General features: G+C 33.8%; 1 protein-coding gene across 5 annotated transcripts in view; it reads right to left on the reverse strand.

The window, feature by feature from the left end:
* The window catches only part of LOC116175851, a 59992-nt gene that overhangs the window by 5819 nt on the left and 34496 nt on the right, over positions 1-19677 (reverse strand). For 2 of the 5 annotated variants that reach the window (XM_031494184.1, XM_031494185.1), the window contains one exon: positions 14699-14915. The exons of 1 other annotated variant lie outside the window; for it this stretch is intronic. In XM_031494184.1, coding sequence (XP_031350044.1) covers positions 14848-14915 — 68 coding nt within the window. In that variant the 3' untranslated portion in view covers positions 14699-14847. Of the gene's footprint in view, positions 1-14698; positions 14916-19677 lie in introns of those variants that run through there. 2 more of the 5 variants (XM_031494186.1, XM_031494188.1) reach the window with 2 other exon arrangements.

A 19677-nucleotide genomic window follows, 5' to 3' on the forward strand; every position in this document is an offset into this window, starting at 1 on the left:
GCCCTAATACTTTATTGCACAGGCAAGCTTAATTTTCTCAATTATCATTCTGTTGGAGCGCCGACAATTTCCCATCTTCGGGGAAATGTGTTTCCGAAAATTACTAACGTAGTGCGCCATGGATATTGACCTATACAACAAGAACCTCATATTTAATGGTAGCTGCAGAAGCTCTCCAATTACCGTTTCAGCCACGGGCTTTAATTATATTTGCCAACGTCAACATTCGGCTTGACTGGCAGATTCGATTTAATACATAATTAGAGATCAACATTTTTACTTGTTTTCTATATATTTTTACGTAATTCACCTTAGGGCGTTACATTTAGTTTTTTATACGCCAGGACGCTTGTTATTATTTTTTAATGAAGTTTAACGCTGCTCTCGAAAATTTTTAATAGGTACAACAAAACGTCTAAGTTCTTTTTGCAATTTAATGTAAGCTTTCTCTCTTTTCATCCTGCTCCGTGGTTCTGATCATTAATAAATCTATTCGATTAATCTATGACAACACTACGCAACAACCATTGTACCTTTAGTATAAAATCTATTTTCTTCTATTCACTCTATTACATTAAAAATTTTCCCGACATGTTTACCATTCTTACAAGAGCAACTGTAAAAAAATAATTAATAAAAAAATTAATAAATAAAATAATTAATAAATAAAGCAATAATTTGTGAGAAAAATCGACGTGTCATCTTTAGTCCAGATTCGGGAATCCTTCTAAATTGGCATGAACAACTTTCCAAATTCACGCTTCAAATGGAGTGTAAAAAATAAACGCAACTCTTGGATCCGCCTGTGTTACACCGAAAAGCCGTCTTCCAGAAACCTTTTCGCGACTAAAGTTTCTGCTGTCTCGTCGTTTAATTAATGGCGACAAACATTTACGCTGTGTAACTCTTCTTCTTCCTTTATCTATACGTTATAATATCAATGATATCTATTATCATATAAATTATTATACCTTCAGATTGAGTACAAATCATGAAAAACTATGACCTTATTAACCCTACAATTTGATTATAACCTACAATCTACTTACTTATTCAACTGAGGGAATAACATAATAGTGAATAGTGGAAGGATTACCTCAATTTTCATTGCAGTAAAAAAAGGTTGTTTAAACAACTACCAATCGAAGTTTTCACGAAAATTATACAAATGGAAGCGCATTAAGCATTTATTGGTTTATCAGCGATTATCTGATCTATTGCTTTTAAAAGCTTTGCTAGATGGTAAAAGCAAACCGAAACTCACTAAATTATGCACAAAGAATAAACAGATGTTAAACGTTGAACTATAACAGTAATGGATCCGTCCTAATGATTGCATTAGATATGCAGTTAACTACGTTAAAGGTAAAAGACCATAAACTATGTGCTCTCTAAGTTACGATTTCGCCTGTTCTAATTGGCACGGAATATCGCCATCCTACTCTCGACATTACCGAACCACACTCGCAGCTCAAACCGGCACAACCTGCTGTTGTAATTACTTACTCACGGAAAGCTATTTAGCAAAATATTGCTAACAGTTGGTTGTTATTGGACGTTTCGATATTTTTATTTTGGTTGCAACAAGAATAGCCAACAAAATATCTGCAATAAATTGTATTGATTGTTTACTAAAAATTAATTAATTTTTTTTAATTTGTCGTTGGTCTATTATAACGCCATGGAAATTATTATTGTGATACGAGAAAGCGGTCAAGGTTGTTTTATTTTTAGAGATGAATTTTTATTTTTCCTAGTATTAATGTCTGATAAGAATTTGTTTTGTAAAATTATTCGACCTCTATTATTTTGGTCTTTTAACGTAAGTTGAGGGGATATTGGTTGTTATAATTTTGATTTTCGGAAGAAGAGTTTCGGCTTAAATAGGATTTGCATAGGAATAGCGTCGCTTTTAGCCACAGTCAACAAAGAACTACATTTGTTGGAAGTTTGAAATCAGCTTTTAAGCCAAGTTCAGGGCTCAAGTGCGGTCAATTTAAAATTAGCTGTACGCACAGTTTACGCATGTCTTGTTGCAAATTTAATTCGCTTTATGCAAATTTGTGAGCAGAACTAGGTCATTGAAAATGAAATCAGCTTTACGGTAAGAGTCAGGACAGTTTTAATTTTAGTCTTTGTGGAATAATTGTTTGTTTTTGTATCATTTTTCCTTGTGTGTGTATTAGAATTAAATCGCACTTTTGAAATTCTCACATTAATTTCCGTGTGTTTCATTCACTTCTAATTTACCTGTGTTTGGATTGGATGCTTGCCCAAGGTCCATTTTAATTGTTCAACATTTTGCAGTTCAGGTATTTTGCCTGACCAATTATCTGTTAGAAGTTGACTGAGAGCATAATCGAATCTTGCGGTCTGTGCTGTGGAGAAGTCTTGTCCCGTGGTAAATAACAAAAGTAAAGAGCTAGCTAGGGTTTCGTTTAGGTGTTTTGTGTACGGTCTTTCTGGCCTACCGACCAGTGCACACAGCAATATAAACCATAGAGTTCATTTTCTACGTTGATAATACGTATATAAATAACGGTTTTTTAGCATTCGTTTTATATGCGTATTATATACATAGGGTTTTAATCTACAATAAACGCTTTTTATACGGAAATGTGTTGCTAGGGCTGTTTAAATTACTCCGTGTTATTTTACCATCCAATTTGAGTTGGCAGGGATACATTAAATTAAACGTGGTGTTGCGCTTAACGGTTAAGTACAACACAACCGTTGTTTGCACATATTGCTTGACTATAAAGGAAAACAACTCTAATTCGAATATAGAATGTAGGCCAATATTTTTTTTACACATGGGACGATCTAGGCTTAAGGTGGAGAGAGTGATACTACCAGTTTTTTTGTTACAACCATACAGGCCATACTCGCTCGATATAGAAACAACAAATGCACTTGGTATTTTGCTTCTTAACATAAACGAAGGCGCCATATGTTCGGCGGTATGTTAGGCCCAGAAATTCGTAGCCTGGTATATAATATTATTGACCCGCAGAGGTTACCAAAGTGCTTACGAACTCAAAACAGGACGTTTCGGTACATCATAACAAACGAACAAGTGATCATCTAAACTTTTACATAACTGTAGGCGGCGTCCGGCCCTCTTTGAGTGTGGTATACAATAGGCTTTGCATATAAAGGGTGTTGAACACCCCTTCCTTGATTTAATTGACTTGCGGGCTTCAATTTATTTCAAATTAAGGGATTAATTGATTCCCGACTAACTGTGAAACATAAATTTCACGATGTAGTACATACTGAAAAATTTCTCCCTCTCTATTTTCTGAAAATTGACTTAAAAATCGACCATTTTTTGAGAATTTGCTTGCTAAAAAATTTTACAGGTTCTTCTACTTACAATTTTTCCTATGATTTCTTTTTAAAGTAATTTAAATCAATATTCGTGACCATGGTACCATTTTGAACTCATTGTCCAAAAATAATTACGGTACATCCTGTATATCAGAATATTTCAATTTATTAAGTAAACCTGGGGAATTATTTACGAAATAAACACAAATCTGGTTCATTTCATTTGAATTTCTCAGGTTTGCTTTTTCTTTTTAGAAATTTTATAAATTCGTAATTCTTGTTTAAATTTTATCGCTTTTGTAGTGTATTTAATTTAGTTGTGTTAAAAGTAAGACAGATCTTGCGTAATAAACTTTTTCACAAGCAAGTTAACAAGGTTGTGTGAGAAGTTTAACGGCTGTTGTCCGATTACAGAAAAAGTTTGTCAACCTAAAAAAGGAAACGGTGGAAGGCCTCTTCTAAGACCAGTTTTGTGAGTCATCTAACTCTGTGTTCTAAAGCAAAGTGAAGTTCAGCATTTGTGTGAGTTTAGTGCGTCCTATATCTCAAACGTGTTTGAATTAGTAGAAAAAACGGTAAGTAATTTTAAGTTTTATTGTTTTATTTGTCGACCGCCTGAGTGCGGAGTAATAAGTCCAAACAAGCTTTGTAAGTTTTTCTTTCTTTCAGGCATTTTGTCTGAATTTTGTTTCATTGTGTTTCCGAATAAATGGTTCTCATTGTCATTTGTCAATCAATTAATTGTGTTTTTCGAATCCAAAGTGCGGCTGAGATAGATTTTCATGTTATATTTTTTGTTCTATGTGTGCAATATTTATTTCAGGTGTTACTCAAAAGTTGGGTAATAAATTCTATGGAATTTTCGGATGTTGATGGACTGAGTCTCAAATTGGGAATTGTTAGGTGAATATTGGGATTTTTTTCTACCAGATTCCATCTGTGTACGAGAAACAATAAAATACCATGGTTAGTAATATGGATCTTTCTGTCGGATACTTAACTCTTCCAAACTATCCGGGAATTGATGATTTCTTCTAGGAATATTCTTACGTCAAATCCACAGATTTTTAGGATGCAAGCAAGCAAAAAATTTTATACTGTAAAAATTGGTCACTGACAGGTTCTCTAATTGGTTTTTTATTAGATTAACTAGATCCAAATCCGTGCGGTAGGCGGTCTCGACTTTCCGGGCCGATGCGAAATTTGGGGTGGTCCGCTAAAAAATGCACCTTTCAAAGTTTTCCATATAGGTATTTTCCGGGGTTTTCCGCGCAAATGTTGTCTTTTCATTGCAGGACGCAATTTCGAAGTTACCAAGTACCAATTTCAGTGTACTTGTGTATTGTAAATGACTGATAGCCCATTGTTGGGCAGTGAGCCCGAAAATTAAATTCTGCATATTCACTTGAAAATTGAATTTATCGATATGAGCTAAAATGTAAATATTTACTCCAGCAGGCGCTTGTCATTTCTTACGGTTTTAGCGTTGGTACTTGTTTTGGATTATGCTAAAAGATTTGAACAGGCCTCAGAAGGATTTCCACATACTGTCGTCTGATTTAGAAATACACTGGGGTACAATTGGAAGATACTTCCGTTGGTCCCCTAACAGCAGAGATAAGTTGAAGTTCCCTCTTCCTGGTAAACCTTAGGTGAACTTATTCACACGATAGTGAATATTATCCTACATGAAATTGCTTTCGTGCTTTGATGTCTCGATTGACATGCAAATCACGAAAATTCAATTCCAATAAAAAGCACTCGCCAGAAACTTCTCTTGTATTTATAGTAGCATCGAAGTGACTACCTACGTGCAGAAACTCCCTCTGGAGGCAACCATTTTTTTCCATATAACTCAACCGCGCATTTACTAAATAACGGTAAAAATGAGTTTATATAAAAAAATGCCTGTAGCGATAAGCAATGGATTGACAAAAGTCGAATTTTATTTGTTACTAGGAGCAAGAAATTGAATTTTCCAACTTTACTTTCAAAGGTTTCCCGTATCATTTACTTTTTACATTCCCCCGTGGGTTGGCGAACTGGAAAAACTTTCCCAACTCATTAAACAAAACAACTTCCATTCTATTCGGATGTTTTAAGCGGACCTCAACTCTGTGAACTCAAACCGAGTAAGTCCACATCAAACGGAGCTTATTTAAATTGAAAACAAAAATGTTTAATTATCATTAATTGTCAGTGTAAATTGGACGTCGACATCTTAAATCCGTTATATATATATATATATATATCATTTCCCCTAACGATCCACCAGTAATGGAAGTTGACAGTAATACTGTTTAGAAACCAAACACCGTTACCATTAAGCAAATTGATCTAATTACAAGGCCCAGTTTTATAACTGAATTTATTAAGTAATAAAATTACGCAAAAAGTTATGGAATCTTTCACTAATTAAAAAGTTTCTCGTTGAAAAGTTTTAATTTCTCAGATTTTGTGTTGTTTACCAACGAGCCGTAGCTACTAAAACGGTAACCGTGTTTTCTAGTAATTGCAATAGGTAAATTAATTAGCTAATAAAAACTAGATTAGTTGTGAGCATGAATGATTGAGCACTCCTGTTCTATTTAATTTGTCTTGCACGTTGAACTTTAGCAGAATTTCGACATGGGAGCGAACAACGCTGTTATGTTTATATAAGTCATATTCCAGTTATCTTTAGTGAAAGACTCCCATTATTGGACACAAGTAAGAGAAATAAGAACACATACTTCGGATATAAATTGAACAGAGTGGTTTGTTGTACATTTTAAGGGTTGGTTGTATTTTTAGATACCTTTGCGCTTGTTTATGTGATCTTAAGATACGTCGCGTCGGTTTAGCACGTTAGGAACATCATCTAAAGGGGTAAGTTCACGCATTGAAGGTCTCTGGTTATCACGAGTAAAATCTATAATATACAACTAAAATTCACGTTAAATTTTTGCGATCAAGTAATAAGTGAAATTCACTTTGTATTTGCAGAGACAATTTCTTTGGTGTGAATTAGAGTACTGCTACCCATAGTCTATTTCCAAGTTTAACGTGTGCTTACATAAATATGGAATGAACCTACATCGTTTTCATAAAGCTATAGGAAAGTGGAACGAAGATTTACGTAAATTAACATTATTGCTGCATTGTAGAGAAACGCCCCTTGGAGATATGTTACGTGCTGGTACAGTAATTTTGCTTACTTATTTAACGGTTTTGTATTCTAAAACCAAGACACTTTATTGCCTCCTACTATTAAAAATTATTATTTATTCATTATCTATTAGTGCCAACTAGTAAATAAATATTGGTATAAATGAAGGTAAAAATTGCAAAAGTGATGTTTCCCTATCGTAATTGTCTGCTCGATGTCTTTTTCTGGTGGTCAAATCTTGATGGCCATATTTTTTTGGGTCCTACAGGCCAAAATTTATTAGCAATTGTCTCTTTCTGGTAATTCTGCGACAATGACCTTCTTTGCTGAACCTTATAGGAAAGTATCTTGGCTTCTGGTGGCCAGATCTTGATAGGTATAATTTTTTTAGATTCAACAGGCCAAAATTTTTTAGAAATCGTCTCTTTCGTGTAGATCTGCGAGAGTTACATTAATTGCTGAATTTTATAGGCAAGTGATCGATCCAGTGGTCAGTTTTTGATAGCTATATTTTTTAGATCTTACATAAATGCACTAACAATACTAAGTGGCTCCCCTTTCCCACGTCCTACGTCGTAAATGGAGACTTGATCAAAACCTGCAGATTTTTCCTACCATTTTGTTTATTATATACTCGTAGGTCTGATGTCATTTACCAAAATTGCATTCATTTTTATTTATGAAGTTGCAGTTAACTGTGGTATGCACAGGTAATATTAATGTCTCTGGAGAGTGGCTCTTCATATATTTATTGACAAAATATATTGAAGATTCATTAGCAATACTGAATGCCCCCAACTACCAATTCTGCCCGATTATTTTAGCAAATTTTAATATTGTTGTGTAAACAACGTCATGTAGACGGTATTTCGACTTAAACATTGAAAATAATGACGGGACGTTGTGTACATGGCAAATAAATCTGTGGGATTATTTAAGAAATAAGCACAGAGTTGGTCCGTTTCATTTAAATTTGTATCATAGTGTTTTCTTTTTCCATTTGGAATTGGATTTTGTAATTGCGTAATTTTTTTATTTAGGTTTTATCGCTTTTGTGCTTAGTGAAAGTTAAAGTTTATACCGTCCGAGCAGCCACCGAAAATCTTTTCATCTTATTTATCACGCCAGTTCGGGTCATTGAGTTCAGTTCAATAAAGAAGTGAAGTTTCCACAAGCTGTCGGCGAGTGTTGTGGTTTTAATAAGTGCGCCTGAATATCGCACACCTTTCACGCCCATATTATTTGAATTCTTCAAAAAACTTTAAGGAATTTTAGATTTTGATAATCTTTAATTATCGACCGCTTGTGTGCGGGGTATTATGTACAAACAAACTTTGTAAGCTTGTTTTTGGAGGTGATATGGAATTGAAGACAGATTTGAAGGCAGAATTAAAGCAAACGAAAGTGGAGATATTTGAGAAAATGTATTCGCATATTGTGGAATTAAAAGAAACGAATAAAAAATAGACCCGCAGAGTGAAAAAATAGAAAAACGGAAATGAAGGCGACAAGAATGGGGTTACTAGAGGAGATGTGAAAACAAAACGATAATGTCAGAGAGGAAATAAGTGGATACCGGAGGGGGGCCGACGAGACCAAGTATTTTTAAAGTGACTGAGAAACCTTGGGTTAGATGAGTTGGAGAAAAGGTTAAGACAGGCATTGATAAAGGATAGGGAAAATTTAGGAGAATTCATGTTAGGGATGATAGGATTTTTCCTCTGGCACGGATGGTTGGTGGTATAATGCGAGATCTTGATTTGATTAGGAAATTGTTTTTAAACGATTGAGTCCGACTGTCGAAGTTAAACCGCGACCTATTTATGATCGTTGGTAAATTGATCAAAAATCCATAATTAAAATGGTTTTCTTTTTGTATTCAAAGGAGGGTTGATGCAATTTTGTTTTTGTGTTCAATTTAAGGGGCAATTTATGTGCAAACAACGACATATGCAGACGTTGTTGTGGTCTAAACAGAAAATAATGACTGGTCAATGGTCATCCTGTGCATGAGAATATTTCAATTTATTGAAGTAAATCTGGAGGATTATTTACGAAATAAGCGAAGGCGAAATTGATTACCGCACGTGTTCATATCGCAGTTGAAAGATGATGGTGTTTTACGATGTGCGCGTTAATTCGCCGTAAATAGGAACGCGTTTCTTCGCAGTTGGCATTAATAAAACCAGTGGCGTTTTGCATAATTCTGAAGGAGATTATTTTAAAGTAGAAGTGGTGTTCAACGTAAAAACTGGACTAGCTAGCTGTTAGTTTTTCGCGACGGTAAAAACAGTTTGTCTGTTTCGAAGTAATGTGTGTGAAGTGTGTAAAGTTAATAAAAGATTTAAGTTATCGTCAAGTGAAGTAGTTTTGAAAGCGGTTTGTTCGGTATTCAGAAAAAGTTAGTACCTACCAGTGGGAGTCAACAAAGCAGTTGTCGTCTTAGTGAATGTTAAAGTTTCTACCGTCCGAGCAGCCACCGAAAACCATTTTCATCTTATTTATCAAGCTACTTCGAGTCTTTGAATTCAGGTTATTACAGTTTTCTGAAGCTGAAGCAAATGTTGTGTTTTTGATAAGTGCACCTAATATTGCAAACGTTTCCCGACCAGATTATTTGGATTCTTATGTAATTTGAAATTTTTTAATTTTTAATTATCGCCCATTTGTCTCATGTGTTTCAGAATAAATTTTTGTCATTGTCAATCAATTATATGTGTGTTTATTCGAATATATCGTCAAAATTGGTTCAGTGGTTTAGGAGGAGTACGTGTGACGGACATTCGGACGGACGGACGGACGGACGTCAAAGTGCAGCTAATAGCGATTTTTCACTTTGAGGAAAATATGCTAAAAATGCACAATTCCTGTTAAATTCGTAACGTAAATAAATTTATGTTCTCTCACACTATGGATGATATAATGTAGTTATTGTCAGCTGAGTGCGATCCCTATACACTTCCCAACAAAAAATTCTGATATACTTTACGATTGCTCTATCGTATTTTGTTGTTGAATCCATAAATTGTTTCAGAAGCATGGCGTCTACATTCCCACTCTTTGGAATATAGCTACTAATTTCGGCGTCAACTATTTAAATACCTACCCTCCTTTATTTGCAGTTTCTGTTACATGAAATGTTTAGCGGGCAACCAGACCACTACTGGACAATAAGTAAAAAATGAAAACCTGTCTCGCTTTCTAAGCTCAACGCCTAGAAACGAGGGCCGTTTGTTTTTCAACAACTCCAAACTCATATCTAAAACAAAAAATACTGCTCTCCCCCGTGTGCCCTACTATTGTTCGTTGACTGAGAATATTAATTTTGAAACTCATGAATCGAGATTTTCGGCATCAGAAAATGCAATGTGGAGGAGCAATCGCATGTGGAACGATATCCTCAATAACTATTTTTATAATGTCGTGTGTAAAAAATAGAAAACTTCGAACCACATTTAAAGCAATCTCTTTTTTCTGCCAATGAGAGAAGTGCATCTTTAATTTAAAATTTAGTAAAAGCTGTAACAATCTTTACGGTCCAGGGGATCGCCTCTACCTCCATAAATGAATATCTGGGATTATCTCTTCGAGTGCTTGGCCTTTTAGGCCCATTGAGATAATATTGCAAGAACGACTGACTAACATTAAGTGATTCGAACACATAAACCCCTATAAGGCCGCAAGATGTAAGAGGAACTAAATTATTAATTTTAGTTTGGTTTTGACTGAAAGCGACATGATTTTCTAGATTACATTCAATATTACATAACGATTTTGATTTATGCAAGCAATATACTGCAATAAGGCTTCCTAAATGGTATATCTCACTGAATACCTACATTGGAGAAATTGAACTGCATCTACTGCAAAACACACATGTTTATTGTTGTTATATGCTCGACGGAATATGCTATATTCACGAAATTAATGGCAAGTTAAATTAAACACACAGCTCGACGATAAACACTTAGTAACTGATGTAACTGGCAGGCATAAAATTGAAACCAATCCCGAGGTCGTCAAAGACGCATCTTGAAAGATATCGTGAGCTTCGGAAGTGAGAAGTAAAGCAATTAATTATTAGATTGTCTTGGTCGATCGTAAATCTGAAGGCAGAAACAATTCATGCTCGGCTCATGATGCTAAATTGGAGAAACAGATTGTGCGAGTGTATCGACTAACAAATTACGATGTCAAGTTGTAAATTCTGCGTTAATAATTCAACCCCTCACGTTACCATAAACTTTTGTTGATAGCATATTAATACCGCATTGGTATAGCATCGCTAAATTAGACCTTTGTGCAGATAGATCAACGGGATATATTTAACTTAAATGAGATATTCATGTATATGAATATTTGCAGTGATATTCCTGGGAGCACAAATACGCGTTTCGAAAGATTTTATTTCATATGCGCATTATTAACTATCGTAACGCTACGTGCTGTAAGTAAATACTAATAAACGAAACAAAACCAACATTAAAGCTCATACAAACAAAAGCTTACGTGTAATAATTCAAGAGACGAATTTTGGAATGTGAAATTTACGACCAGAATGTCATAACGGCGAAAAGTGGATAATTCGATTTGAAATGTTTATCTGCTAATGGCGAACTCGTACACAAAGTCAAACGGAAATGTAAAATGTTTAACTACGTACCTATACAGGGTGAAAATTTTGTTTGGGCTAATTAAATTAGTTAATTAAATTATTTTTACATAGAATATTACATATTCTTAAACAGTACACTTTTTTGGATGTAGCAGTATAAAATACTTATTATATTACATAATCAAATTTAAGTGAAAAGCTCAAATTAAGGCAAATAGTTTGTTAATTTATTTTACTAGTTTGATCATGTTTTTTATGTTGTCATATTTAAAAATCTTCTTCCCTGGACCAATAATTTAATTTAATGATTTGACGGGGGCAAAGGTTGTTGAGGGGACACAATTCTCTTTTGGCAAAGCTTGAGAACTCTGATCTGGGTCATAATTTGGGCTCGATTAATTATCAATTACCGTAAGTTAAATAATCCTTATCGTCTAGTCAAAATTCCCCTTTTTAACAAACAAATGCACTAGACATGATCTAGTATAAAAACAGTCACGTCAATCTCGCAGGCAGCCGCCCACTGCAAAGCTTATGTCTTTTTGTTCGCATGGGCCCGATAGAGACGAACATATAATAGCATAATTTATGTACACCTCACAGGCAACCAGTTTTGCAGTGGGTCTGCGATGATGACGTGACTGATTTTATACTAAACGACGAATAGCACATATCTCAAAAACTGATGAGGCTTCGGAACCTCACTTGACTCCATTTAAAACTTGATTTAGACAACACTGACTTCTTTGTAGTTACAATTATAACACAGCCCCTTTTAATGCCGAAAAACCTCTCTTTAACTGATAACTTGAACACCTTAAATGGCTTATTTTTACATAAGCTCGATAACCACAGCACTCCGACTAAATTTAACTCGACTGAACGTTCACTTTTATCAAGACGTAAAAAAATTTCGGAGACATCTTTTCAAACGCTCAAATACGGCAATACACCAAAACAAACGGCTCCGTTTCAAACTTCCAGCAACACGATTGATGTCTGGTTCGCTTATATAAAACCTTTTCCCTTTCTTTCCCACTTCCTTAACAAATATACACGTCTTCAAAACTAACATCTGCTCAGCTCGGCGATAACACACGCTTATCTTGACTAACGCAGCGAGGAGGACTCTTATCGCAAACGACCTGAGAAAGCATGAGATGAGCTTTCAAGTATTACGTAAATAATTCCTAACTAATTAAATCTAGTATTTTAACACGTAGTTTAAATTTAAAAGCACCACAACAAAATAAACAAAACAATTATTTAAACAAAATCAAACATCATTACAATAAAACATTTCATGTTAATTGAAATGCACATACAAGGTGGCCCATTATTAGAGCAGGGGCCGAAGTCAAGTAAAACGTCCGCCACAGTCATGTTTACCGCTATATACACCAGCTAAAGAGTTTACTCTAATTGAACAGGTGTTAATGTTATTACTACCACTGTAAACTTCAAAACTAACTTAGAGGGTTTCGTTCTCATGTTCCGGCTATATACTATTTATCTCGCATTCAATATTACAATACCTTCATGCCAAATTGCGACTTTGAGGGCACTTACTGCCATAATTTCAATTGGGAGTTATGTTAGCTTGTTGTTGTTATATACAGGGTGGCCGGTTGTAATTTAATTAGGTAGGCTCTACCAGCGTAATTTACATATCGAACGATTAAAAAAATTCAGTGTTATAATTGCCATCATTGTGTTATTATTATAACCCGCACATACGCGCTGATCGAGAAACTTTTGCTCCGGAAACTCATTGAGCTAGCTGGCCGTTTATGCGGCGGTTCGGGAAGATTCAGAACCATTGCAACTTTCCGTCATAGCGTTAGACACATAGTAACAGCTTTTTTAAAAAAGTATTTTTTCGAACTCGTATTTTATTCTACATTAGAAACATATCCCGCTTCATAGCAAACGTGAACAAAAGCTTGTCTGGAAATAAAAGCGATAAAACATTTTCGATAAAAGTGTCTATTTTTGAGATGAAACGCTAGTGAGACCGGATTGTATGGAGATTTTCGGCAGACAAGACTAAACTTTAGGGTTGTCACTACGTTTATGTGTGAGAATTTTTATTTAGAATAACTGCGAATATTTAGCGATGAGATTTTTTCAAGAGTTAGCACGTACCACTTCGATCGTGCAAGTTTTTGCGAGGTTTTTTGTTTTATCAATATAGTAGTGCGTTTAAAAAAATCGATTATGTTAGGAAATATTTAAATAAAGTCGAATGTGTGGAAAAGTACGAGATACCGACTTTACACTAAAAAGAGAAAGATAAAACGGATATCGGTCTAATTCGTAGCAAGGCTGTCTATTTACGAGTGATAAAATTTACGCGAACGAACATTTTCGAGTTGGAAAAGCGCTTTTCAAATAAAAACGCCATTAAATAAACTGATAATAAAACTCATTGTGATAAACAAGGATCGCTAAAAGCCAATTTTTCAAATTTGAGTGACGTCATTGTATAGCGCATTATGTGATAAGTAAAATTTTGTATTGAACTGCATACGGAAGTGAATTTAAAAACAATTAATCGATGCTAAATCTAGTTAGTAAATTGGGTAAAATTATATCCACATGCTCCCCGATATTGGTATTTGAATTTTTCACTATATTTTGTTTATACACGTTTGTCGTAGGTTATAACTCTTATAATTATTTATGCAACAATTACTTTTTAATCTGATGCAAACTCGTCCGAGGATCTCATCTTGAAGCAGAGACAATGAACGATTAAACGTTGTTCACTCGTTATTTCCAAAGCAAATAGCATCCATGAATACTAAAAGTGCATACATAATTCAAGTACCATCTAGATCAAATTCATTGTATGCCTTTCAAATGATGCATTTTAGTATCTCATTAAAAGAAAAAAAAAATTAAGTACAAATGATGGTGAATACATTAAGGGATTCAACCGTGCAATAAATATAAAACAATGCCTAGCAAAGAGCACGTAGTGCATTATAAGAATCGCTTCCTGAGAATGCATCCGCGGTAAACATTCAAGCAGTTTGTCGGCAGCACAACGGAATTGTAACGAGATGGTCTGTGATCGTAATGTCTGTATAATGATTTTTTATAAATAAGTCTGTGAAGAGTGCACTCTCATAAAACTGCGATCTACAATTTCTAGTTGACTATATAGCGCACATTAGTGACTAATGGTTTCGTAAAGCTTATCAATAATAACTATGCTTTTCATTAACTTAAGTGCACATATATGTTCTAGTTTTTTTATTCTATCGATCCTCCTGGTGAATGTGATTATAACCATAGGTACACATATCAAAACAGTAGTTTGAAGTAAAGCTGACGTTTAATTATAGGTTATTTTTGAGTGCTGTGAATTTTACCTAGGGAATATTAGTATAGTACAGCTTTACTTGAATTTATTATTTACGCGAAAAACTCGAGACCGAAACATTTAACTATACTTTTTTTCCATTATGCTCGTTACTCTACTTCTATAGTTTGCCATTTTGAGTTACTTTTAATTGACTACAAAACTTGAATAACTGACAGACATATATCTATGCGTATGTCAGCTGTGAACTTTTGCCACTTTAATCTTCTACGTCAAGTCGAGATTAAATATCGAAATCAAATATAGCACAATACATATTCGAAACAAATCACCCGGTTAAAATAGATAGTAGGAGCATAACGTTAAGTATCACTTACAACAAAACAACGTAACATGCCGTGACAAACTATTAGTATAAATTAATTCTCAATGCCCAGTGCAATACGTAACAATCAACGACCTAACGTACGTCACTCGTCCCCAGATGAAGCACCCTGTAAATAAACAGTAACATAAAAGAAGGAAATATGCTGTAAGACATTTAATTATAAATTAACGATCAAATGTCCATGTATCCAAATACAGCACCATCCACGAATCGCTATAATATTTATTACATCGATTAATTTTGCACACTCGTATTGAATATCATCTTTAAGGGAACAGACTGTATCTAAATATAAATAAAAACACATAAATCGGTCAAGAATCTATTAAGTGTTGCACACATAAAAATAATTTCTTCGTTCAAGAAATTGGATAATCTAGGAAATATTTGTTTATTTCAAAACTGTGTGATCTTAATACAAGAATATCTTGTAAAAATTTAGAAGTCTAACAGCTTAAAATAAGAAAATTATAATTTTGTACTATATGCTAAATTGAAAAATATATTCTTAAAAAGAATATATCAAGTATTTGTGATAAAAACATTATTGTTTTCAATCAAACGAGTTGAATTTTCAGTTTCATGTAAAATATTTCATTAAAGTAAGTTAAATATGGTTGGGTTGAAACAATTAAATACTCAAACCAAACATATCTGATTGTAAATAAAGTGTTGTCTGATCAAGTAAATCGTATACTTCTTTCAAAACATGGTTTCTTCTATTAAGAGTTGTTTTTATTTGGTAAAAATGCAATTCGGCACTTTTATACATGCAACTGCAACTCGAATGACGCCATTAGCGCCCATTTACCATGAGGTAGCTATAAGCACGCGGTGTGTCCGGTCCTTTGTTTTTAGTTTATCACATTATTATGGAAGATTTATTTGAGCAATGAGAGTGTGTGGACCTATTGTGCAAACGTTTAAAGGTAAGTTAGTTATATATTAGCAAGATTTTTTCAAATATGAATATCCGATCATAAAATACAGCATTGAAAAGTAATTTTGCAGGCAATGATATAGACATCACGAATTTGTATGACTTAACCGTCGAGACAATAACGGAATTAATTCCTAGTGTTGGAAAGAGGATCAAATTTTCCAAACATTTTTTCAATTCTTTAAACGGAGTTAGTACCTTACCTGACTTAATATTATGTATACTTTAAAATTTCGTAATAAAGATGTGTAATTAAGTTAATTGTTTTAAGGGATGTGGTAGTACAGCATCAGCAGATAGTTTAAGTTTTACAACTAATAGCTGTGATTTCCCGGCAAATGTTAGTACCATTACAGAGAAAAATATAATTGAGACAGCTGTTGAGGAGTAAACGTAAGGAGATTTTTTAATTACCTACATTTAAGCAGAGTATGGCAAAAGGCATTGAAAATAAAATAAAATTAAATTAAATTGACCAAAACATCACTTCCTCATACATTATCCAAATATAATTTTAAAAATTGGTCGCCCAAAATTAAATTTCTACAATTAGATATGAAGCAAAGCATCGCGATTTTAAGTCCACTATTTTCAGATGTCGAAGAAATATTCCTTACACTTTATCCATGAGTTAAGATTTTGTCATAGGTTAATATCTTGTAAAGGTCTGGTTGATACCATTGAAATTGGTCACTATACAGATGAATACATACAGTTGAACGGATTTGATACTGTTACATTTATTACAATTAATAGTATTAGATACCAAGTCAATCCAATATTACTTTACGAATGTGAAAACGATGTACCTACCTAAATTTTGTGAAATTACCCAAGTCTTAATTAATGACGATAAGTGTTGTAAATTCTTGTGTAGATTATTACGTACACATTCATTTAGCACGCATTACAGGGCATATACAGTTAATTACACAAATGAGCATAAACTCATTCCTTTAGAAGAACTTTTTTCAAATATTCCTGCAACATTATTTCATGATATAGGGGAAGATGTTGATCTGTTATACGTATCAAAGGGATACTAACGAGTATTTCTTTAATATATATATATGTAAGATATAATATACATGTATAATTTTTAAGAATATTACCCCATTATGTTGTTTTATGTTTATGTTTTATATATAATAAAAAAATTATTCAAAACACTTTGTTTCTATATTATAATCACCCTTAATCAGTAGCAAAATAAAAATTTATTTTTAAGAATTATCTTTGTTTAGGGGAGAGCAGTATAATTTTTCCTTCAAGAATATTACTATTTTGCTTTAATAATATTTTACTTCTTCTAAGAATTAGATATTTTTCATTCAGGAATAAAGTTGTTTGTTTTCAGTAAATACTTTTTGAATTTTAAGAAAATTGATATTTGTATTAAACTCAGGTAGTCTTTAATAAAGAATGTGATTTTCTTAAGTTGAATAATTGGTATATTTATTTCAAGTAATTTTAATTTTTTATTTAAACTTTTGATGCTTTTGAATTAACCTTTTTATATTTTTAATTCTAATATAACGCTTATCTTGTATCAAGATTATGAGCGTTTTAAAACAATATTTACTTTTATTTATTTCCAAAGTTCTCATTTATTTAAAACAAAGTATTATTGTTTGAACAGAACATTCACTATCAAGAAAATACTATATTAAATTGAAAACAATTGTTTGTTTGCTTATATACAAAAATAAGATTTGTTTAAATGGAAACAGATTTACTTCTTTTGAAAATAAATTTTTATGTATGTGGGGCATAAAAACCAGCGCTACGAACAATGTCTAATTACAGCGATACTGTAAATTGGAAAACAACATATTTACGTAGGAAACCACAATGGAATCTTGCCGTATCCCTATGCATTTAATTAAGAAAGGTAAAAGAATACGTCACCTGAGTAATTGCAGTCGAAACAGCCTTTTTGCCTTTTTAACCAAAGCACACGTACATCTCCCCTCAAATTCCTATTTTTATCCAAATCGAAGTCGAAATATTTAATATTGATGCGTTCAGAGTCGTCGGGGCAATATGGATCATTAACTTCCCTCGTGTAGCGTTCGGTTTGGAACGTTTATTGTAAACGATGGCCTATTTGAATGTAAGACAGAGAAGAGAAAAACGCGTGTTCTACGGAAACGAAACAAAGCGAAATCTATGAATTCTTTCGTGGCGGCCAGGAGCGGCTTCGGGAATATTTAAATGGAATTTTAGCGGGTAAATTCGGTTCTGTAGCGATTTACACAGGAATAAGAACGATTTTTTTTACGTACACAGAATGAATGAATTCAAATTTGTGTGCCACTCTTGTTTTTGTAGGGTGTAGGTACCGATTGGCGTCAATGATCGCCACAGTTCCATTACAAAGTAATCCATAAACAATTCACACGGGGGTTACGTTGCGCTAATAAGCCCCCAGGTATGATCATGAAATTGATAGAAATGGATAGAGGGCACCTTAATTACACGTTATCAGTTAAAAAATTTGCGGAAGAAGCCTTACATTTTCCACAATCTTCATTCAAAGTTCACTTCATTTCGTCGTAAGTGAGGTTATACTATTCAAATTACATTGTTGATTTTAAGTTGGTTATAGTGTTCTTAAAATTCCTCAGTGCCAACTTTAATTTCTTAAGAGGTTATGTTATTTTTTCACGATATAATAAACATTAAATAATGATGTACAAGTATTATACATGTGTTTTTAATTATATCATAATAATAGTAAGCAGTTCCCTACATGTTTTGCTTAATTCGTGTTCATGTTTCAATCCCAGTGATTTGGAAATAACACAAGGGTGTCACGTTGAAGTGAGATTGACAATATTATCATGGAAAATGCGAGAGATGTTCCTTCCCCTCTCGACCGTATTAGGCGGTGGATGCTAAGCGGCGATCGATACGAAAAAGGCGTTCCAAGTTAAGCAGCGATCACTAACGTAGCTGCGATCCATGGAAAATGCGAAAGATGTTCCTTCCCCTCTCGACCGTATTAGGCGGTGGATGCTAAGCGGAGATTGATACGAAAAAGGCGTTCCAAGTTTATCAGTAGTCGATACGAACCAGGTGGTATATGAAACATGCAGGAAGTGCCACATGCAACCTTCTCTACGACATTCCTCTTCCCAAATGCATTCAAGTTTAGACTGTATACACTTCAAAAAGTGGTGTCATTAAAATGTCAGTCACATGAAAGTGTCGCTTATTTGGTGTTTAAGTCGAACAAAACCTAAAATTGTATTGTATATTATACCTGTTGTACTACTTTCATTACATTCTATTAATATACACGTTAAATCCAGCATATTTCATTTTAGTAGATGAAGAAGTTAACATAACCTCCTACAACAATTTACTCTCACCTTTGTTAGCAAGTGAAAATAAAAGCTGTCACATAAAATTTTTCAGTTTTGCCAACTTAAGAATGACAAAATATACGTAAAATAACACCAGATTTCCAGAAAATGAAGTGAACTTTTAATTAAGATTGTGGAAAATTTAGGCCCTCTTCCGCAAATTTTTTTATTCTAAACGTGTTATTAAGGTGTCCTCTATCCATTTCTATCAATTTCATGATCATACCTGGGGGGCTTATTAGCAACGCACCCCGGCAGCGCGTAGTAAAAGAAAACTACGTACGTTATTATTTTGCTATTTATATTGATTTCATTCATTCATATAAGTGCATCCCAAGTAACATTCTTTACCCATACCAATAATTTCTTACCAATCGCGACGTCGGAATAGTTACAATTACTGGTTGGGTATTGACTTAGAGGTAAAGGTTATCATGTGTAGACGGACCAACGTCGGTTCGACCTCTACAGTAGGCCTAGGTATGTTTCGGTCAGGTTACCGTCGTCGGGGTGACGTCGGCGTCCGACTAAATTAGTCTGGTAGTGTTTTGGTAAATCGG

Source organism: Photinus pyralis, unplaced genomic scaffold (genome assembly GCF_008802855.1).
Source record: "Photinus pyralis isolate 1611_PpyrPB1 unplaced genomic scaffold, Ppyr1.3 Ppyr1.4_LG7, whole genome shotgun sequence".
In the NCBI taxonomy this organism is placed as follows: domain Eukaryota; kingdom Metazoa; phylum Arthropoda; class Insecta; order Coleoptera; family Lampyridae; genus Photinus; species Photinus pyralis.